The 23226-nt window shown below is 39.2% G+C and overlaps 1 protein-coding gene across 1 annotated transcript in view; it reads right to left on the minus strand.

The window, feature by feature from the left end:
- LAMA4 (laminin subunit alpha 4) overlaps positions 1-23226 on the minus strand; it is a 100752-nt gene that overhangs the window by 2272 nt on the left and 75254 nt on the right. Inside the window, exons 22-36 of the mRNA XM_061366845.1 lie at positions 21813-21946; positions 20475-20646; positions 18536-18667; positions 17353-17495; positions 14033-14168; positions 12750-12887; positions 10941-11074; positions 9458-9622; positions 8664-8817; positions 7743-7936; positions 5886-6075; positions 4875-5030; positions 3921-4080; positions 2784-2914; positions 809-902 (exon numbers count right to left, since the gene is read on the minus strand). Coding sequence (XP_061222829.1) covers positions 809-902; positions 2784-2914; positions 3921-4080; positions 4875-5030; positions 5886-6075; positions 7743-7936; positions 8664-8817; positions 9458-9622; positions 10941-11074; positions 12750-12887; positions 14033-14168; positions 17353-17495; positions 18536-18667; positions 20475-20646; positions 21813-21946 — 2233 coding nt within the window. The remainder of the gene's footprint in view (positions 1-808; positions 903-2783; positions 2915-3920; positions 4081-4874; positions 5031-5885; positions 6076-7742; positions 7937-8663; positions 8818-9457; positions 9623-10940; positions 11075-12749; positions 12888-14032; positions 14169-17352; positions 17496-18535; positions 18668-20474; positions 20647-21812; positions 21947-23226) is intronic.

Raw genomic sequence — 23226 nt, forward strand, 5'->3', positions numbered from 1 at the left:
CATAGAGCAGGGCCAATGGAGGAGTGGGAGCAAGGATGCTGTTGAGTGGGGCTCTGGATTGCTGCCAGGTGTGTCTAGGCTGCAGGGTATGAGCATACAATGGCATGTGACTTGGAAAACTGCCATATCATTCCCAGTAGGGTACATACTAAAATGCATTGGGGTTTCCTCCTTCCTTGTGTGCCTTGGTTTCCTTCAGAAGGAAACCAGAATGCATAGGAAAAGGGTGCACACTCGAATCTCTTCTGGATGTCACACTTGGAGACATCCCAAGTCAGCATACAGGAACATAAGGAATTTCGAAGTATCTGAGGTTTAGAAGTACTTTTTGACTTTCAGACTTGGGAAAGAAGGATGGCTGATTGGTACAGAGGCAAAATCCTGACTGTAGACATCTCTCTCTGTGAAGCAGAGGCTCTCCAGATCTGTCCTGTTATTTGACCTTTAAGTGCAGCATATACTTGTGCCTACTACATTCTACCAATCTCTGTCTGGGAAAGAAGAATATAATCCGGTATATGATTTAGGAATTTCAGATATGCTGTCTTTTGTTCTTTAACAAGGAGCTTCCATCTTTGCTTGTTCTTTGAAGGAACTTGTGCTAGTCCTCCCAGGAAGCTCTACAGTTCTTGTATCTGAGGGATGAATATGACTATGTCTGTTACACAGACCTGTGTCTTGACAGGTGAAAAGGAAGAACTGAAAGTATGACCCAATTCCCGGTGCACTGGCCCATGTAGATGGATGTCTAGAGAGGGAGAACTGGGCCCTCTCACCCTTACTTAGGGAATGATCATGTTTTACTGACCTGCCACTCGGTGCCATCTGCCATCACAGAGACTCTGTTTCAGTGTCACTGAAGTTGAAAAATCCCTGATTCCATTATTCAGTTTTACGGTAACCTGGGGGAAGATAACATAGTTGTCAGTGCCTCTTGTTCTCTTTTTTTTGTTCTTCTGTTGTAATAATGCTATATTCCCCACTCAAAACATGCCTGGTATGTAAGTGAAAGAAAAGCATGATTTAATGAAATTCTTTAAAATAAAGAATTTCTAATTCATGGATTTGAGTTGCAAGTTTTTCTGTTGACCCTTTCCTCCTCCCATTCAATAGTTCTGCAAGATTTCTGATTTGAACTCAAGGAAGAGTTCAAATCAAAATTAAAAGATAACAGCTATTTTCACTAAAATTTTCTAGTACTGCTACTGTGTAATTTCCTGTGTGGTAAATTAGTGTTTAGAAGCATCGGATGATGTTTTGGTATCTTGCTAACCACTTAATAAGGAAAACAGTCATGAAAACCTCAAGAGTAAACAAGCAGATGAGGTCTGAGAAAGGAATAGATAGGGAAGTTAAGAATGACTTTAAGTTACTTGGTCAGATTTACCAGAACTCTCTGGCAGAGCTGGAAAGTGAACCTAATTCTGAATTTTGTAGGTGTTATGTCCTTTTTGCAGCACACAAGATTCCCACTGTTGATTGCTGGCGAAGTCCAGAGTCCAGCCACTCAGGCTCTTCAAATGTCTAAGCTGTCCCTGATAATGCTGACACCTTGTTGGCTAAAGATGTTAATTTTAGAGGATCTCTGTTTCAATATAGATGTAGCTAAGAATTTATTTTTTTCCTCACAAGGGCATGAGCAAAAAAAATGAAATGATCCTCATGTTCTCTTTTATTCACCCTTGGGCAAAATATATAGGAGCGATTAAAGCAACAAATACAGATCCGTGAGAGAAAGTAGCTCCTTAATAAATCACCCAGGCAAGCTGTACTGATAGAGATGTATACATTTAAAAATGAATTAAAGATGCTGATTTTATTTGCCCAGCAAATATGTTTTCACAAAATAGGTCTTTGGTAGTACATTCAAAGAGAAGAGATAGTTAATGGTAAAAACCACAAATGCTTATTAAGAAAGTAACTGGTGTACCTGTTGCAGTGATAGCAGGGAAGAGCTGGTTTTCCAGGGTGAATTTTACTTATGAATTGCATATGTGTTATACAGAAAGTGAGGTTTGAAGCAGTAAGACAGTATCTTTTGTTAGACCAATGATACAGTTGGTAGACAGGACAAGTTTCTGGACATGCAAACCTTCCATCATATCTTTACATAAGAAGGTACAACTGGACCAGTTGTATACAGGTGCAGTCTTTAAGTATGCGTTTAAAGTAACGCAACATGCTTTAAGAAGTCCTTTATTAGTTCACCAGGGACTAGCAACAGCGGTAAGAATGGGCTTTATCTTACCTAACCAGCTGTCATAAATTAAGTGCCTGACTGAAGCACCTGTTGTTCTCTCTACAGTCAACATAGAAAAATAGATTCTCTGAATTAGAGATCAACAAACCAGATCAACAATCAGAATTTTCCCTTTCCATCACTGTCTCTATCACACACATACATGTTAGAGGAAGAAGACACTGAGAGCAGCTCAAACTTCTCTTTTGATAAAAAAGATATAAAAATTCATCAGCAGTCACCTTCTTGTAACTGTTATTTTTAATATGTGGATGAAAGAGCAGCAGCAAAGAGTCAGTGCTCTTGCTTCTTTTCAACTGCTCATTAAATATTTATGTGTGGTATCAGTAAAGTGATCTGATTTTGTCTTCGGTGCTATTTTTTTGCATTTTAAAATATCTGGGTTGCTTAATCTAAGCAGTTAATGTATTGAAGAGAGAAATAAGAATAAATTAATGGGAAACTTGTAAGACAAAAGCTGCATATAGCAGAGCCCAAAGAGGTGGGAGAGGAACCAGCAGTAGAAATGTGACCTTCATTATACCTGTCCATTTCTCATGTGCATATTCAGGTACTCTCCATTAACACTGTGACCATGCAGTAAAATTCCTGAGCTGCTTCGGGGACGTATTTCAAAAACAACTTCAAATTTCAGGCCTAAACTGAAGGATTCATCTGTGAAGTAAAAAGAATAACATTCATTTTGTAGTAAGTTAGTGATGAAATGGGACATTTGTTCAAAGTCAAAATAGAAATTCATAGCCCAGGGTGGAACTTATTTATCCTGTCTTTCAAGCTACTGAAACATGTGCCAGTACACATACTTGAAGAGATAGCATGGTGTGCTGTCAATGACCCACTTCAATTTTTGTTTTGATTGTTTGCTTGGCATGCTAATAAAGGTTTCTTTATATGTCTCACTATTAAAAAAAAAAGTGTTTTGTTTAAAAATATTTCTTAGCAAAGAAATGAGAAATGGACAGCAGAAAGTAAATTATCTGGTTCTTTTGGCAGTTTCTTACTGTGCAATTTGCTAGATCCTCAGCAGTCTTTACACAGTGAGTGGGAGTTCACTTGAGCTTTGATTCAGTGAAAGGAAAAAACTCCCTTTTTCAATCTGGTTTTAGGCCAGGGAGCAAATTAGAAACATTGTATAATAATTCTTAGTGTTGTGCAATTTCATTTCCTGTTCAGATCAGAGGCTGTGTGACAAAAAAATCCCTCATAAAACACCTCCTGGAACACAGCAGGCCTAAATGACAGAAAAGGTGAGTTCTGTCATGCTGTTCATTATCAAGACATGCAGAAAGCCTTTCCTTAGGATTTCTTAATTGTATGTTATTAATTAGAAAATGAAAGGGATGACCATTTGCTGGTGGGCTTGGTCTTAGTTTGACTTCTACATGTATGTGATAATTGTTACCATATTATATTCTGTTCCCTTGTGAAATTAATTATTTGAAACACATACATACATACATATTTTTGTAACACCGTGTTAAGTTTCATGGTGACATTGTGACCTGCCAAAATCAGCTGCTTACCACAATAATGATCTGTATCCAATAATCCTAACAGCTCACAGCCTCAGAAATTACCACACCCTTTAGTGAAACACATTCTGAAGCACAGTGATTGCTACAGTCTTATTACGGGATACATTTGATTAGTAGTGTTTTACCAAGGACTACATATCCTCCTTCTGATGAAAAGTATGTTCCTGCTTCTGATGGGCCTTCAAAGCAAGGTGTGACACTAAATGTCTGCGAAGCTGAAGTGATTGATCTTCCATTGAGCTGTAAATTGCTGAGACAACCACTAAAACTGTAGACAGAGTTAATCTGAAGGGAAAAAAAAAAAAAAGGCATGGTTAGTAGGTAAAGTGCTTGTGGAAGGAAAAACTCTTCTGGCCTTGTTTGTACTTGTTTATGAGCTATAAGGCTGTGACTATCTGGTGCGTCAGTTTTGAATTAAAAAGCAGTTTCCAGAGAAGAGAAGCAGGACCAATCAATACTTTTCATAGCCTCTCATGTCTCTCTGATGACTTAAGGTAACCCCAGCTTGTATTTCTCTTACTGAACCATAAGCTCAAGTAGAGCAAGGCAGTGTTAGACATACCCTCAAGGCTTGACAGGAGTCTGCATTTTCTGAGTAGTGTTATCTGTCTTGTTAGGTGCATAACACTAAAGATTACCTTGGAGGAGACTTGATTGTGTCCATTTTTGCTTCAACACACCTTTCCATATACTTCAGTACCAACGTGTAGAGTGGAATCCTGACTTCTAGGTACTGTCTTAGAGAGATACTAAGGCAACACTAAAAACTCTACAAAACTCATCTCTATCTCAGACTTCAGGGTGAAACTGATCTTACCTAACTTCACCTGTATCACCTAAGCTTGAATGTCACTAGGATTACTCTGTTCCACCTGCTTTCCATTTGCTGCTGCAAGTCTATGGAAGTCTAGCCCAGCCACTGCCACCCAGCCTTGCGTGAGATTTGCTGTCCACTTGAACCTGAGCTGCCTGCTGAGAATTCAGATCATAAAATGCTCTTGCTGGAACTCATCCTTACAGTCAGTTTTGCATTAGCTGTACATAGAGGTATGGAATGATGGAATGGGTGTGTGCTTTACCTGGATATTTTTTACAGCTTTTCCAGGAGCTACACCCCCAATATAGAGTGGTTCAGTGACTTGCCAGGTATCAGCATTACCCACAAATGGTTCTTCCAGTACTCGGAGACCATCAATTATCAAACGACCAATACTTTTTCCTCTAATAAATATCACCTAGAAAAGAAAGAAAAAAATCTGAAAGATTGCTTTCATCTGTTGAGGTAACACTCCAGTGTAGTGAAAGAAGGTAAGAAGTTTGAGAAGAAAAGCTTGTAAGTGATAAGCTGCAAGCCTGTTTTATTAATTGCAAATATTCTTTGCTGGATACCCCTCTTTATTTGCATTCGTATAAGGGCTAGATATTAACATTGCTGTCTTTCTTGCATTTTGGTGTACAAGACAGATTTAATCAAGGTGTCACGAGGTAACTGAGATTTGTTCATCTTATATTAGCCTGTATGATTCATTGCTACAGTACTATTGCTGTTAGCATTTTCATGGTTTTCGCCAGTTTTATTTTCTGGTTCCATCCAGCCTGCTTTAGAAACTTAAGTGTCCAAGTTAGCAGTCTAGTGACTGTAGACTTCCTCTGTAGTCAGTGAGGAGAAAGAAGTACATACAGAGGGAAATTCAATTTGACCCCTAAAATTCACTTTTTGTTTTCATAGACTTCAGAGGGAGCCTAAGACAGCTGTGCTCCTTGCTTAGTCACTTCATAGAAATTTGCTGAACAAAATCCTTTCCTAGTTAACTCTTACTTGCCTCACAGCTCTGCTTATTCCTGTCACTTCTGTTCAGCTGTTAGTGTTGGAAATTGCTGGATTTTTATAATAGAGTCACTTTCCTGTCCCTAGTTAATGACTTGATAAAATTTTGCATGGAAGATTTAAAAATATTGGCAGAAATTTCTCAACATATAGGTGTGGTTATGAACACATGAATGAAAACTTCCTGAGTTGTCACATCAGTAGTGTCTTTACTGCAGCCTTGATAGCATGTGCCATCATAATGGTTAGTTGTTTTACTTACATTGTGCCAAAGGCCGTCATTGTATTTCTCTTGGCTCTTAATCCTTATCTTCTGATGACCAGCATTAAACATAAAAACGAGTCGGCCATGAGCAACGAAAAGCGCCATGAAGTTGGTCTCTTTTTGATCCGCGACATAGAAAATCATTCCGTGAGAAGAGTGAGTTTTCAGACTGATAGAGAACTGAGCTCTGTCACATAAAAACACAGTATAAAAATTAGAGCAGATATAATTAACTTAAACTGCAGGCAGTGAAATACTTAGATTTTGCTCTCATCCAAATGAATATGCATTTCCTTTATAGAACCATACTGGTTTGGGAGTAGCAGTCAAAGTTGGAGGAGAAGCTGCCTTACAAGGAGCTTGATTTCAGAAATTAAAATCTCTGGCATAAAAAAGAAATCAATACAGACCACCAATAATTGGCACTATATTCACTATATTTTCATTCCTGTTGAACAGCAACAGGGGGACTTGAGAAGAAACTTCTTCTCAGTGAAGGTGACAGAACACTGGAACAGGCTGCCCAGGGGGGGTGTGGAGTCTCCTCTGGAGACATTCAAAACCCGCCTGGACACGTTCCTGTGTAACCTTATCCAGGTGTTCCTGCTCCATCAGGGGGATTGGACTGGATGATCTTTTGAGGTCCCTTCCAATCTCTAACATACTGTGATACTGTGACTTTTTAACTGGTGGCATGGAGGCCTTACAGTTAAAAGGTGATGTTATTCCATGCTCACTGCTAAGCTTCTTCCCTGTAGTTACTTGTGAATTGCAAGACAACATGGCAAGTTTTATCAACTTGGTTTGACACTGTCAACAGCAGTGATTTCTTCAGTGGTTGGTATTATTACTTTTGGTCTAAAAAACTCGCATAGCTGTATTGTTGCAGGACAGTGTCAGAACTGATTACTCCTGCTTCTCATGTCAGGTGATGAACTTAGCTTCCATTCTTCATAGTGCTTGGAGGATCTACTTGTATGTGTGTGTGTACATTTCAAAAATACTTAGGCCCTTGCCAGTATCAGTTGTTTTAAAACGTTACAAGTCATTGTTTTTTTTAAATGCTCATTACAATGATGAAGCTGTAGTAACAGTCATAAAACAAGTATGACTAGTAGGGATGAAGAGACATACTAGGGTTTGGGTTTTCCTTCTTCATATGGGCACCATGAGGGCCACCCTAAGTAAAACACTATTAAATTAAAAAAAATATATTTTTTTTTAATTTAAATCAAGAAATAGCACTCTTGTTTTATAAGTTAGTGGTCTGGTATGTTTCCAGGAAGTGCTGTGTTGTTGAATTTATAGTCTTTCATGGAAAGTATTAAGCAAAAATCCTTTGTTGTTTAACATACCATATAGCATATTCTGTGGGAGCTGAGAATTCAATGTCCACGATACCTGGACTCTGTTAATTGCATGAATTTACATTATGGCTTGAATTTGCCATGGTTTTCATGGCTTTATATCCTACTGCCCCATGTAGAATCCTAACCATTAAACAGTTGACAAGGCCTAATGAACATGTAGCTGCTTCATTTCTTGGTGGACTGTTGTATTCTTGTCCAGCTCTGCTCTAATGTCATTGCTTCTTCTGTCAAGAGACTGATGGCACATTGTTTATAAAGAACTAATACCCTCAAAGTATTCATGTAAATAGGCAAGGATACACATTTTGTTAATGTACAATGCAGATGAAGACTCCACAAGAGGGATGTAACTGGAAGCACATTCTATTTATTACTCTTACTCAACTGAGATATCTTTTAATGTATTCTAACAACATGCTCTATGCAAAAATTAGCCTAAGATACAAAGAAAAAAGCCAGGGTAATAGCAGAAAGGTCTCTTCACCTTTGACTGAAATCCTTTGGTATGTGATCAAATTCTTGCCGGCTGTTTGCAGTTCCTCCATACTGATATGCATGTTCAGTTGCCTTGGGATTCATGGGTAAGTGGCACTGGGGGTCTCTTTGCGTATTCGCTTCTTCATACAGTTTTTTCAGGCCAGTTGAAGGCTGTTGAATCTTGTCTTTATCTCTTCCCACCTTCATAGAAAGAGAACCATTAACCAGAAATTTTAACTAAGATTGGACATAATAAAATAACAGTATGTCTAAGCTAGTGCTATGTTTTTTCTTTACAAAAATACCAGGAATGGTTCCAAGACAATTTTTCCATGAAGAGATCTGCTACAGATGCTGATTTAGGGCAGAAAAAAAGGAAAAAGAGAATACTTGTTTTATATGTAGTTAACAACTATAATTCAATTATTTTGCAGTTTTCCTAATTGAATCTTCTTCTCTCAGTTTTTGACGATATCAGCTATACTGTAGGCATAGGGACATGCTAGGACTAAGAGTTCTGCATGCTGAAAGGTTTGTTTTTTTTTTTTCGCATTTATATTAATGCATGCTAATTGTACCCAATAGAGAGAGCTACACAGAAGTAGCTGAGAAAAGAAGCAAGCTTATTGTGTTAGGATATAAAAGAAATCAAAAAGGCTTGTTTCCACAGTACTCTCTTAAAGATGTCATAAAATTTGTTTTACAGTTCTAGCAAGAGAATTATGCAAGTGTAGGCCAGATAGGTAGGGTCAGGGCAGTCATTTGCAGTGATGGAATATATAAAGGAGCGGGATCCTTTCCTTCATATATCTGAAATAGTCTTCCTGTGGTGCATTTTGGATCCATAAGTTGGAGAATTCCCAGTCATGGCACAGTATCTGTCAACTTTGGAAAACTTGAGGGTGGTACTGGGCAATTTGTAGCAAACCTTTTTATTACGGTTTCCTTTGGCTTTTGATGAGTTTTTTCCTTTCTTATGGAGAAGAGCAACTGGAGGAGATTCAACAGGGCATCCATATAAAGAAGTCTGAACTTTCTCAGGGTACTGCTGGAAATCCTCCACCTCAACCTCTCGATCCAACCTATGTTTCAAAGAGGAGATGACAAGAACAAGTCATTAAATACTGGAATTGTCTTCGGAAAAATCACAGAATTATATATTTGTCATTGAAGCTATGTTTGGATGGGCTTTTTTTTCATTCTTGGGTCATGGATAATAGTACAGATTTATCAGTCAATGTGTTTGGGTAATGCAGGCAGCCTATCCTACCTCTGCCTGTTGATCCATGCTTGCATAAACAGGGAGCCTCAATCTGCAGCATCAAATTCACTTTAAAATCTTTTTAAAATTTCACATGACCAGACTCCTAACTTCACATGCTTCTTTGAGATGCCTTAATATAATTCTGTTTCAAAGGCAGAGCTGAAAGCTACATAATATAAATGTAAATTAGAGCTATGCAAATTATACATTGCACCAGCAGTATTAGCAGGTACAGGACTGAAAGCTGATTTACATCATATTATTCCCACTTTAACAGTACCTTAACTTAGCAGGCGATCCCGTGGCAAATAAGGTAAGAAACTCATTCACACATACTGCCTAGCCTCACAAAATGAGACAGGAATTTTTCTGGTGACAGTAAATCAGTTCTCTTGAGCTACTATTTGAGCTGTCAGACAGCGATTGCCTGGTAATGTGTTTGGGAGGATGCTACACACCTAGTGAAATAAGCGTTGCTTATGCAGCCAGTGAAGTTGGCTTGCTGTGTTCTGAAGGGAGAGCCACCAAAATAAAACTTCTTGATGGTGTCCGGGCTTTTCCCTGCTCTCTCCTTTGGTGGGTTCTTCTTGCTTTGCTTCTTGTCATCCACAGTCAGCTCATATCTGCAAAGGCAAAGCGTCCATTTTGTAGGCTAGTTTTGGAAATGTCAGCACCAGTGGTTAGACAGTATATTACATGCACCCAACAATGCTCTGCTCAGCATATATATATTCCTGAATAGTAGTTCTCAAAGTCATAAGAAGATCTTGCTTCCAGCTGTGCAACAAGTAGCAGTGCAATAACCCAATGAGTCCAGAGTTGAGTCCAGAGGCCCATGGATTTCATAATAGTGTGAGTTTAGTTGTGAAGTCCAAAAAATACAGTCCACTCAGTGAAGACAGATAAACTAAGGGATTGGTAATAAGTGGATGAAGCTACTACTTGGGTAATACAAGATCTAAGCATATGCTAATCCTTCTTTATACCTGTAGCCATTTTTTGTTCTCTTTCATCACAGTACATTGATGTTTGAACTTACAAATTTATTTTTTTTACCTTATCTCATTTTGCAACACATTGATTGCTGCAGAAGTCAGGAAGGACTGTATTGCTTTAATAAGAAACCTAGTATAACTAAAGCAGCAGACATCGATTTTGTTTGGCAAGTTCAGAATTCAGAACTCAGGGAAACATGACAGTCCCCAAGGCTATTCCAGAGCACCTTTTTGCACCTTCAGCTTTTCAAACCATGTTTCTTGGGTGTCAGAAGTTGTAGGTACAAACCTCTATTTCCATTAGAAATCTGAGTAACACCAGGTTGTATCTGCGCAGACAAGATTCTTGAAGAAGATGCTTTGATTATTTGATCCTCTAAGAACATTTTAGTATAATGTAATGTAACCAACAAAACAATGCTTTCAAGTTTTTTAAGAAGCATATATGAACACTTATTCCTTACTACTGTGTTTAGTCTTACATTTGTGTCTGTCAGTGCTAAAAATATTTCAAACATGTTCTACTGTATATATCCCAAATGAATGCTTTTTGTGAAGATGTCTCAGTTACTTCAGGATCAATTTGGAACTGCTTTAAGAAATAGAGCAATCAATCCTGCTGAAAAATTAATATCATGCTAGTCTTAAATAATATTAAACTGCTTTCATACCTAAGGACAAAAAAGGACTAAGCTTTTAGAGGAAAATATGATTTTAGTTTTACTAAAAATTCCCATCATCTCGTGCTTAGGCCAAGCTGGCCAGTTTTCAATCATATAGATTTTTGACTTTGTATTTTTTTTAATTGGATTGATCAGTGAAACATACTACTTCAAAAAAACCCCACATAAACAACACCTTGAAAGTGAATATTGAATGATAGTGTGCTTTACAAGCAATATTTATATTCTAAAGATAGGGAACAAAAGATGCTGGCCAGCTTTACCTTTCTGGGGTGACAGAAGTAACGATGAAGTGGGTTTTTCCATCATTGTAATTTCGGTCTGGTGATTGAATTTTTATTCCACTTGCATTTAAAACCACAGCACCTCTGTCCATAGAGATGGATAATACATCTGACTGAAATACAAACAAAACCATCTTCATAAGCAAGTGTAACAGAAGAATTAACAGTTCTGTGCATTTTTCTGTTGTATTTATTTTCCTTCCTGCTGTTTTCCTCATTTATGCTTTATTTGCAGAAAGGTACACTGAGAAGCAAAATAGGAGATAATATCATTAGAATTGATATTCTTACTGTTCTTTTAAGCCTGCATTCTGGGAATTCTCCTGCTGATTTTCTCATGTAACTGTCATATGAGCTCCTTCCATCTAGCATGGATGTATGGTGTTTACATTTCATTCGTGTTTCTAGTAGCCCTGGTACTGTATAGAGCAGCTGTTAGTGCAAGCTTCCCACTGGCAGAAGATAAATACATTTTTTCCTTTCCAGGATCATAGAATCGTAGAATAGTTAGGGTTGGAAAGGACCTTAAGATCATCTAGTTCCAACCACTCTGCCATGGTCAGGGACACCTCACACTAAACCATACCACCCAAAGCTTCGTCCAACCTGGCCTTGAACACAACCAGGGATGGAGCATTCACAACCTCCCTGGGTAACCTATTCCAGTGCCTTCACCACCCTGACAGGAAAGAATTTCTTCCTTATATACAATCTAAACTTCCCCTGTTGAAGTTTGAACCATCCTGCGTTGTAGCAGGAATACTATGTTCCATTAAAGCAAGCACTGCCTCTCTGCACTGGTAGGAATCATCATGTCTCATTCTGTCAAGTGATAAATAGCTGAACCTCCATTTGTTAAGTAGGGCACTTGGCACCTCATAGGGTTAGAGCTTTTCAGTTAAAATCAGAAGGCTTCATTTATGCAAATGATGTGGATAACATGGTTACTGATCTCAATTTAAGCTAATACTCCACACTGTAAAATGTAAAAGTTGAGGAGTGGCTATTAGTGTCATACTGCCTTCTCTGCAGCACTGCTGATGATCTGGAAGTGTGGCAGAACAGACATTTGGGGGTGGTTGCAAATGTTACTGTCATCGGAGCTCATGTTTGCTACAGATGTCAGTCTGGGCCTGCAGGATCTTGGAATCACTCTGGCTCACACACCATTTTGGGAGTGCAAGTCCATATTTCTGCCCACATCACACCTCTCAAGGGGGCATTTAGAGCAGTCTGGCTTCCCATAGCTGCAAAGAGACATTCTTAAGTGCAGCTTTACCCAGTCTAAGTACCATCTGGGAATACAGGCGGCTTTCTGACCGATTTCTGTCAAGTCACCAGTGCTCAAAATACCATCCCACTAATTCAAGCAAACTTTCTCTTTGCTTCTAGGGGTTTGTCCCTGGATGGAAAATATTAGGCTCGTAATGTCATTTGTATGTTGGTAGCACCTACAGGTCCAAATAGGGATTGTAGTGCTGCCTAGCACGGCAAGATCCACTGTGCATTTCTGCCCCAAGGACTTTATTGAGCACAAGTACATACTAATTCTAGGCATATGATCAAATTCTCTTCACAACATCAGAATAATGTCTAAGCATTGCTAATTTTCATCTGTAGATCAAATGCGAGCTGTGAAAATGAGGTCATCAGTGGATGCTTCTACATTGAGGATTGCCTTCTCTGTTACAAAACCATGAAGCTAGAAATTGTATTATTCCTTTAGTATTCTCCTGGGAAACAATGCAGTGATAAAAGAAAACTAATTGAAAAGAAATATATACTCACTCCTTCAGAATAGTAAAACAGCAGTCCGTTGGGCTGCAATGTCCGGAAATTAAAGCCTCCTTCAAATTCACTAAAGAGGGAAACTTTTTGGCTTGATGAAATGAAGCTCTCCCCATTGAAATATGCTTTGCGGGACATCTGCATATTACATAAAACAAAATTACAAATAAAACTCAGAAAACATTCAAGTCATAAAAAGAATGAGGCTATTTCTTGGGTGTTTGTTTGTTTTTTTTTTTTAAAGATGCGGCCAGTTCAGTTCTATTCCTCAATTTTTCCTGTGTTTCTTAACCTGATTCATACAGGCTTTCCCTTGCATGCTGTGAAAGTCTTAAGAAGGTGTAGCCAATTCATTCTCAGTTTCTTGGGATTCTTGGCCTCATCCTAAGCCTGCTGATGTTAGTGAGCATGAAGGCTAGAAGCACAGGGGGCTCAAGTCCATGTCTGAGCTATGTGGCACTGACCCACCATCTCAACATGTGATATATTAGTTTGTGTGCTGCAGTGAGTGCTTGGGTAGGGTGGAAGGGTTTTGGACATGGTGATCTTTAACCCTCTGACTATCAGGGTTAAACTGGGTCTGAGGTGGAGTAAATTGCAGTTAGCTTCCTCCTTGACAGAAGATGAGGTTGTGTGAAGAGTTCTTCTGTGTGAAGAGTGGTGGGGTCCTTCATCTCCACAGGTTCACAACATGGCTTTGGATAGACATAGCCATAAGATAAAGAGCACAAACACTGTTTAGATTTGCCAGCTTTGCCTTGTAATGGACAAATCATGAATGATGGAAGGGATCAGAAGTGAAATGGCAATTTTCTCAGTGTTAATGCTGGTACAGCTGGTTTGTATATCACAAAAGAAGAGCTGGCCTGACTTAAAGGGAGAACTCATTTGAAGGGTGAATATCTTGCTGTCTTTTTCATTTCATACATCTGTATTAGGATATTAGGATGCATGTGAAGACAATTCTCCTTGTTTCTTTGAGAAAAAATAAATAATGTTGGAATATTTCCTTTCAGAATACAGCACACAATTTGTTTCAGATTCAGCTGCATTCTCACATATGATAAGAATATCAAGTCAAACACCTCATGCTGTAATTCGGGGTGAAAATTGGGTAGTATGTCACCAGACTTAACATACACAGACAACTGCCCCCCCCCCCCGCAGTAAGTGAATGCCTTGTCAATTCCTTGGTTGTAGACTCTCTATTTGGAGTAAAACTCAAGCTCAGCTGTGAGTCCATGGCCAAAATTTTGTTATCTCACACATGATGTTATACTTACCAGTGAATCCTCTGGGCACCCATAGCTGATTCCCAGGGTTCCTGGTTCTTCTAGCAAGTTGAAATCCTTCTTTTGGAACTGGAAACCCTTCATGCAGCCTTTAAAGCCGATACTTCCTGCCAGATGTGAGCTGATGCTGTTGGAAAACAATGCCAAACAAGCTGAAGTTAGATAGCCCTTGCCTTTCTGAACAGACTTTTATCACCAAGGTGTTCTATAAGACTTAGAAGACCCTCAGTCATTTGCCTCACTAGTGCCCAGTTCCTGCATGTTTATGTAAAAAATTAACCACATTATGAGTTTTGAAAAGTCAAAATGCACTGCTTGTAGTAATGAGAAGTATATGAGAGTTCTGAGAGAGATAATCCATATAGACTAGCTTAAAAAAGATAAAAATAGCTGCTGAAATAAAAATACATGCTTTTAAAAGTATTTCTACTCACTTTCAGTGAAAATCAATGGAGTTCTAGCTCATTTTTTTAATTATTTTAGAAAAGTTCTGGTTTAGTTTTCCTGTCTTGCTTTTACGAGCAAGCTCCATTCTTGCCTTTGAAAGCAAATGGATCTCTATTTCTTAACAAACAATAGTAACAGAGGTCAGGGAAGTAAAAGTAAATGCTGCTTGCTGATGAGCAGCTTTTTACGTAATTGTAAATGAGAGCAGTGGGTGGGCTTCCAGGATCCTTTTTATGTCAGGTTTGTGGTAGCACAGCAGTGTATCACAGCTGCTCCTCCTCACCGCTCTTAAGTCTTTCAACTAGGGAACTAATATACAGGAATGAATATGAAATCTGGAGTTTTGACATGGCAACCTGTAAACAGTTTTCGTTCTTTTGACAGGATGTATTTTAACAGTGGGATTCTTCTCACCTCACATGAGATGATACTGACAGTGTCGACATCTGCTTCTATGCTAGTTGTCTATGAGTTATCTCACTGTAAGGTAGACATTGAAACACAAGGGATGAATCAGGCTCTGGAAATGCTTAATGCTATGGCAATAATAGACCATCAAGTGAAATAGCAAAAATGTACATGTCTGAAATAAGGTGAGAGGAGGAGCGCTGTAGGGTCTTAATCTGCCCCTCAGTGGAATCAGCAGGAAGACAAAGTAGACAGGAAGGCTTCTGCAGTCCTCACTGCGATTTGGATCAAAGTGTGAAGTATCAGTCAGTGTTTGATATCTACTCTGACTGACGATGTGATTGGCTGGATGCCACAAATAAGCCTTTCTGTTAAATGCCATTAAATTAACAACATTTTCTAGAAGCAAAACGAACTATAGAAGATAGGCTTTAACCTAAAGAGAGGCTTCTGAGTTCATTTCCTAATAGTTCCAAGTGCCTAGTACTCCTGAATACCCATCGCTTTCTGCTTTATGCAGGTGAGAGAAAAATAACATACAGTGGTACTTCCACATTCATTTACTTGGGAAAAAAACACAATTGACAAAGGAAGGTGCTGTTGAAGTGAATGACAATACACTGCTTTGAAAGAATATGAAGCTTATCCTCTAAGACTAGAGCTAGTTTCCTTCCCTGCTGCTGCCCCCCAATGTCAATTAAATGTAAGTCTGTCTAGAGAAAGGAAGCATAAATATCAGAAGTAGATAGTAGTAGTAGTAGAGGGATAGTAGTAGATCATTAGTAGGTGATATAATTCTAATACTGACTTAGGCCTCCTGATGAAAATGGAGTGATGTCACCACAGCTGGACCATATTTCTTGCTGTCTGTCCTTGTCATGAGGACCGAAGCTGAGTGCAGTATCAAAGGTGTAGCTTTGCTTAAATAATTTCCATATGGATTTTTCAATATTATAAATGGATTGTATTTTTACAATGCCCATGGATATTTTTTTTTTCTGGTACAACTAATTTATTGAGATGCTATTTTTACTGCTTTGACAGTACCTTCCAAATGTTTTGCAAGGTAACCTTTTGCAAGAAAATTGTGATCATAATTCCTGTAATTCATCTTGTGTCCTACATTTGTGAATAAGTCTCATCTGCCATTGAGCTGCTTAACTGCCTAGATTTCTAGGTCCTTCTGGGCTTTTTCAGTGTTGTCTAGGCTTGATTAACCAAAGTAATTTTTACCATCCTTTTGTCATTGATTTCTAGATCATTAATGTATTTAATAGCAGCCCAAAGAGACATCCTTTGGGCACATGCTATAGACTTTATATACTTGGAAAATGGAAGAGTTACTCTACATCCTATTTTCTCTTTCGCAGCTGCATTCTAATCCACTGCAAGCCTTCCCTCTCCACCCCACTAGTTTTCTTAATAGCCCCTTATGACAGACCTTTGTAAAGAACTATTTGAAGGGCCAGATAAATTACATACTCCTTCGCCCTTGCCCACAATTTTGTTTGCATGTTCAAATAATTGCATGGCATTGAAAGACATAATTTTTCTTTACACAAAGTTTGTCCCTAGCTTAATCTGCAAGTGGTTTATGTCTCAGACATTATTTATCGATTCAGTAGGCTCTCCTGACAACAAAAGGTTTCAGGAGATCTGCCACTACTAGAAACTATTGTGCAGCATTTGCTATCTTCCCTTTATTTTTTTACATAGAGAGTATTCTAAAGAGGGATGGTATTGCTGTTAGCGGTTGTGACACTTGAAACAGCAGCTGGAGCCCTTCTGAAAATGCTGGCCTTGCTATCTGACCTCAGGAATGAATATTGCCTGTCAGAAGAGCATACCCTTCTTCAAGCAGCCAGTGTGCTCTCCTAGAGCATGACCCTGGTCTGGGAGATTCCCACTGCAGTAATCCAGAGTTACACAGTTCAGTGAGATTAAACTTGGCTTCTGCCAAATGGTACGATGGGAAAATGAGACTTTTTCTTTTCTTCCCATGCCTACACAGAGCCAGCTGACTTGGGTCAGGAGAGAGCCTGGGGTGGATCAGAACTGAAGGATATGGCAGGAGCAATACCATCTTTAGATTTGAAAATGCAGTTGGTAGAGGGTCTTCAGCCAGTGCACTGCTGTTTTACAAAGATCACTTTTTGCAGAGCAAGGAGGAATAGTGATTCTGTGTATTCATGTGTTCTTTGAAAATGACATTTTTGGTTTAAGAAGACAACAGTCTGTTACCCTAAAACTAGACCAGTTTCAGCAGAATTTACCTGTTCTGGGTCAAGCTTAACCCTTGGTTCTTCAGAGCTCTGAGAGACATTGAGAAGGGTGTCTGAGGGCTTGTTTGTAAGTATTAAGTCTGGGAAAAATGTTTTATTGTAAGCCTTTCAGCACAGGTCAGAAAACATAACTTAAATATGGTGATTACTTCAAGATAATGATTACAAACCAACCTGGAGTGCAGGACTTCAGCAGGTGCTCCTCCAATGTAGATGTCTGTGAATGGCATTGCTGTTCTTTCATTGTCCACACTTTTTATATGTCTCCTGTCTACTACCAAGATCATCTTCTTAGAATTATGATATATAATAGAAATCTGTAAAGAAAAACATGTGCTTACAAGTGCCAAAAATGTCATCTTGTGTAAGTTGTCATGGTGATTTTGCAAAATTGAGTGCATCTCTCTATCTTTTGTTTGAAAATTCCTCCCATGTATCAAAAACGTTGTTTGTATATCGGGAGAGGCTGACAACAATTACTGGGAGGGAGCTTACTTTGATGTCACAATTTCTCCAATAACTGAAATCACAGGATATTTCACTTACAAATAAATCTACATATAAGTACCCCATATCAAACTCTACACTGCAGCAAACAGATAAGCTCCATTAATTTAAGAGTGCTTTCTTGGTTTGTCCAAGAAGTTAGGGAATACTTCTTATAAACTTTTTTCATTGTCAAAATGTAAAAGGCTTAATTGTGCACTGCTAAGATATGTTGAATAGAATTGTAGCTGTCATTGTGGATCAGGAATCAGACTTTGCATTTACACCAAGTAAATGGCAAGAGAAGCAAGACACTGAGAGGCATTTGCTACTCTCACTGTCGGTTACACATATATATATATACATAGTATATATTTATTACATACATATTTAAATGACTGCTATAAAATGAATTTTCCCTTCCCATGTAATGAAAAATGCTGTATTTCTCACAATCCAATAACTAAGGTGGTCAAGTTAACATAATGACACCTTTTTAGTTGAGGAGAGTTGTACATTTGAAGGATATAGTTGTCATGGATATAATTTAATTTTGAATTAATATCACTTTTTCTCCCATGTGAATTGCCCTGTCCTTGGCTAGTAAGAGGAAGAATCTGTCCACAAGCAGTGGTTTACCAGGAGGGCAGGGAGAGCCTTCCCTTTCTACCACTCAGTAGTGGTGGGACTTGCATGTGCTCATTCACATGCAAGGCAGGCATGTGGGTGCTCTACTCTTCTGCCTGCTCTACTGCATCACCATCTGGCCCCTCATACTTTTCTCCTTTCACTGGTGTTTGAGCAACTTATGGCTGCTTTGGAACTGCTGGGATAGTTGGTCAAATGGCTGTGGTTGTAACCACATCTCTACCTCATGAAATTTAGCGTCGTTAATCTGAGCCTTCTTCATGGAGTCCTCTAGTAGCACAGGACCAGTACTGAAACCGAAGTCATAGCGGAGGTACAAGAAACCATTGTGCATCTCTAGACTGAAGAACATACTCTGTATAAAAACAAAACAGCAGTCAGAAAAGCACTATGATTGTGGAAGTAATAAAAAAAATAAACAGGGTTATGAGAGTGTCTGTCATTGTGAAAAGCATGCTGGGAAGAGGCATTTTTATTTGCAATAGTGTAGCACAGTTTCTGGATTGTTTTGATGTACATAATATATGTGTACATATAGTTGTGCACACATAATTGATGAACAGCACTTATTTGAAGACTTAGTGAACTATTTTCCTGTGGAAATAGGATTTGGTATTACAGTAATATCAATATTCTTTACCAGCAATATATTCCTAAAGCAAACACATCTATTTACTGTCTTAGTAATACCACATGCCTCAAATGAAAGATGCTATACTGAAAAAGTGCTAGGATGTTGTGCTAGGATGGCTGTATGTGCATTAGCAGCTTCTGTTAGGACGCATGTAATAGCTCAGGATTATTATCTTCTCACAGCCCTGATCAGCACTGATGTATTTGCTGAAGGCTTAGAAATAGCTAGAGTGTATTTACTGTGTATTTGGTTTTTGGATTTCCTGACTGTTTCTGCTTCATAGTTTGGCTTCTGTTTCGTGGCTGGGTGACTTAAACTTTATAAACAGGAGCTCTACTTCAGAAAACCTTTAGGGAGTGCTTGAAATGAAGATTTGTACCATAGAATTAGCCTTGTTCCAAAACTGAACATAAAGAAGCAGAAAGGACAGTTTACAGCAACTGTGCATCTGGGTTAATGCTTTCAAAGCTAATGTTTATCTTCTCTCCTAATGTTCATCCTCTTGTTCCCATGCCTAATGGAAACACGGGAACAGTAATTCTCAAAAAACCTACTGCAGGCCAAGTACTGCTGTCTCTGACACAAATAAGTTCACCTTCAGAAGTCATTACTTAAAGTAGGTTTTAATCTAGTGCTTTAAAATGAAACTGCCACTTGGGTTTGTTTTGCACAGCTTAAAAATGAAACAGGGACTACATCCAGAATATTTATGAGCTGCCTTTGCAGAACTGAATAATGGACTGGCTTACACAGTCCTCTAAAAGTGCCTGTGGGCAGGCACGGTCTTCCACAGCTGACATCCAACTTGATTTCAGTTTCCACTGTAACACACATGTATCTGTGGAACACATCTACATAATAAAATATTTTCTGTGGCTTTACCAAGTTGTAACCCATACAGGGCTTGGGAGACTGATGCGTAGATTCCCAAAGAAAAAAAAAGAATCAGCGTTTGTCTTCAGAGGATATTTATTTGCATGTGGAGTCTACTTTCTTCAAGCCCTTTCAGAGGCTTAAACACCCTCAAACCTCTAAGTAGCTGGTGATGTTTGGACCAAGCCTTTATTTTTGGCTACTTTCTATTTTCAGTAACTTAAATATTTAACTCTAGTATACCCTGAGACATTGTTATAAAGTGCCAACTACCACAAAGTGGCTGCTTAATGGGAGTTGCAGAAATTTCCTATTGCTTTGACTATGCATTCACATTTAAATAAAGGGGCAACTACTGGGCTTAACTCAAAGTTAAGGAGTCTCTCTCAAAGTATCTTTGAAAGGGTATGACTGGCCTGAAATCCTGACTGTCGCTGGATGAGAGCAGAGTCCAGCTCAGGGCCTCAGCTTCCTTGGGCCTTTGCAGATCAAGTTCCAGTTCCCTCCTAATGTACTGGAGATGAACACGAAGTATTTCGTCTTTCCAGAACTTAAATGTCAGGGCATAAGCATTTTGTATTTTCCATGATATTCTAAGTACTAGGCAACATGTAGTTCTCATGGGTAAAGGATACTAGCAGGATTTGTTACTCACCCCATTAATCATCAGCAGGATCAATCCATTGTCTGTAGGTGTTCGAACTTCTATGTCAAACCGAGTCACCTGGCTGAATCTTCCCCTTCTCTCAATGTTTCTTGCCAAGGCATAGCCAGAGCCGTCAAAGAAATAGCTCACAGCCCGGCTCTGGGTGAAAGCCAACTTATTTCTATGAAAAAGCAAGCAGGGAAGTAATATTTGGCATATCCCCATTTTAATTTGTAGAAATTTGAAGGCCTTTAATTTTTCTGAGCTGCTACTTCTTCACGGCAGCAGTGAGATTACTTTCTTTCAAATTCTTTCTGTGATTTTTCTCTAAAAACTAGTGTGTAGCTTTGAAGGTGTATCTAACTCCTTCATCATCACATTGTACTTTTGTCCTGTGTTATGTGTAGAGGACAGGTAAATGCTTTGCTCATCCTTGTCATGCAGGCCCATGACACCTCCTCATTATGAGAATACACATATTTCTATTAAGAGCTTGCCCGGTTTGTGCAGAAACCTATTTCAATTCTCTGAGGCCTTCAGCCGAGCGTGGGCTTTGCTGCATGCACTACCCTGGAGAGCTGCAGCTTGTGCTTCCTGAGAGAGTGTCACAGGAAGCAATCATTTGCTCTGTACCAGCAACCTCCTGCATTTCTTCCCAGTGAGAGCTGCACGCTTGTCTCCTATCATTTGTATAGAGAGATTCTACTGTTGTTGCCTGTTATATGAACAAAATGTCTCCTATGTCTGTGCTAAATGAACAACATGGTTGCTGTTCACTTGTATTTCAGGGGCTGCATTTCCCAGTTTGTGTGTGGCTTACCTGACAAATTTCTGTTGTGGGTTTAAGAGTGTATGGCAGAAAGATAAGTTCTGTACAGGAAGTTACCTGTACAAAAGTTACCTTTGCTAGCTGGGGATGAGACTGCACTCAATTTTACTGGGTGCACTGGGGCTAACTGGCTGAGGCTGCATCACTTGCAATGGCAGGATTTGAGTCAGGAGCAGTCCTGTCCTAGGTCAGCAGCAGGGGTAAGGAGGGAACCTAGATCATGCCCCAGCTAACATGGCAGTTTCCCTTTTGAAGGTGTAAGTAAGCCTGTGAGAGTGATGAAGACATCAGCAAACCACAGAATATCTGAAGTTAGAAGGGACCTGTAAGGATCATCGAGTCCAAATCTCATATATAAGTTCGGATTGTTGACACAACTAGGAGTTAAAAAGTGGCCAGATTCCTTCTGGACAACTCAATAGCATCCTCACGTTTGTAATCTAAACCAGGAATGAACCACCCGGACTGGCGCTTGAAACAAACCAGAGGAGCAGAGTGACGGTGTGACGGTTCCCTACCTGGCACAAGGTGGCGATGTGGTGGTGTCGATGTTATAGACGTGCTTGAAGTTGTATAGGCTGATCACATCATCGTTCAGGGTAGCCAGTTCTAGGCAGCCGATGAAGCCAGGTAAGTTTAAGCTAGGAGGGAGCTGTGCAGAGGGCAAGGAAAAGTAAAAGGAGAAAGGTCACACTCTTTATTTAGATACCACAAAAGCATTTGTGCCTGGGGCCAGTTTTGTCTATGCTCTTCATATTTGAAACAAATGGGATGATGCTACCTTGGAATGATGTGGCCATTGTGCTGTAAATTAAAATAGAGCACGTAAATGGTCTTGCAGTGGGAACAGTAAGTCAGGTAAGGCAACTGCAAACAAAAACTTATTTTTGTAATTTTACAGGGAGAACACTTGGAAAAGGGGAAAAGGGTTAAGATTTGACTGATCACAGGTCTTGCTCAATGTATTTGAATTTCTCAGTAGATATTTCATGTCTAATGTATAGGCACCCTTCACTGCCAGAAAAATAATTTCATACCATGATGAAAGAGAGAGAAATGAGATCTTTAAGCCCAGAAGACTTGGTTTCAAAGTCTGTACTAGTGGCTAATTCTCAATAGGTATTATTTTGAATAGTTAGCAGGATATAGAAACTCCTTTTAACAAAGGTCACTGCAAATGGAATTTAAATAGTCAAATTGGTGAGGGGAAAAATACAAAAGAATAAAGCTGGCAGAGCTCGTGAATCATTCTTTTAATATTAAGACACTCTGGCCTGTACACCTCTGAAGTACAAGAGGCATGGTATTAATAACACCTCTTGTACTTCAGAGTCTGATCATGGCCAGTAACTTTTTTTTTCAGCTTCTCATTATTTCCATTGTGATTTCCATATAATAATAATAATGGTACGACAACAATACAGACCATGTAAGAGAAAATGAGATCCTATCTGCAGCACAGATATATTTGGTAAATGTCCTTTTTCATTTTTCTCTTTAGTAGCTGGTGCAGTGCTGTGTTTTTGACTTTCAGCCTGGGAACAGCACTGATAACACCAATGTTTTAAATTGTTAAGTAATGTTTACTCTGACCAAGGACTTTGTGAGTCTCATGTTCTGCCAGGGAGGAGAGGAAGCCAGGAGGAAGCAGAGACAGGACACTTGACCCAAATTAGCCAGAGGTATTCCATACCACAGCACATCATGCCCAGGATATAAACTGAAGGCAGTTACCTGGAAGGGTTAGATCACTCCTTGGGTCGGGCTGGGTATTGGTCAGCGGGTGGTGAGCGGTGGTATTCTCTTCCCTTGTTATTGCCCTTATCATTATCATTACTGGTGGTAGCAGCAGTGATTTGTGTTATACCTTAGTTACTGGACTGTTCTTATCTCAACCCGTGGGAGTTACCTTCTTTCGATTATCCTCCCCAT

The sequence above is a fragment of the Neopsephotus bourkii genome, unplaced genomic scaffold (genome assembly GCF_033783945.1).
Source record: "Neopsephotus bourkii isolate Nb327-2 ecotype Australia unplaced genomic scaffold, CSIRO-AGI_Nbou_v1 NB_1358, whole genome shotgun sequence".
NCBI classification, from domain to species: domain Eukaryota; kingdom Metazoa; phylum Chordata; class Aves; order Psittaciformes; family Psittacidae; genus Neopsephotus; species Neopsephotus bourkii.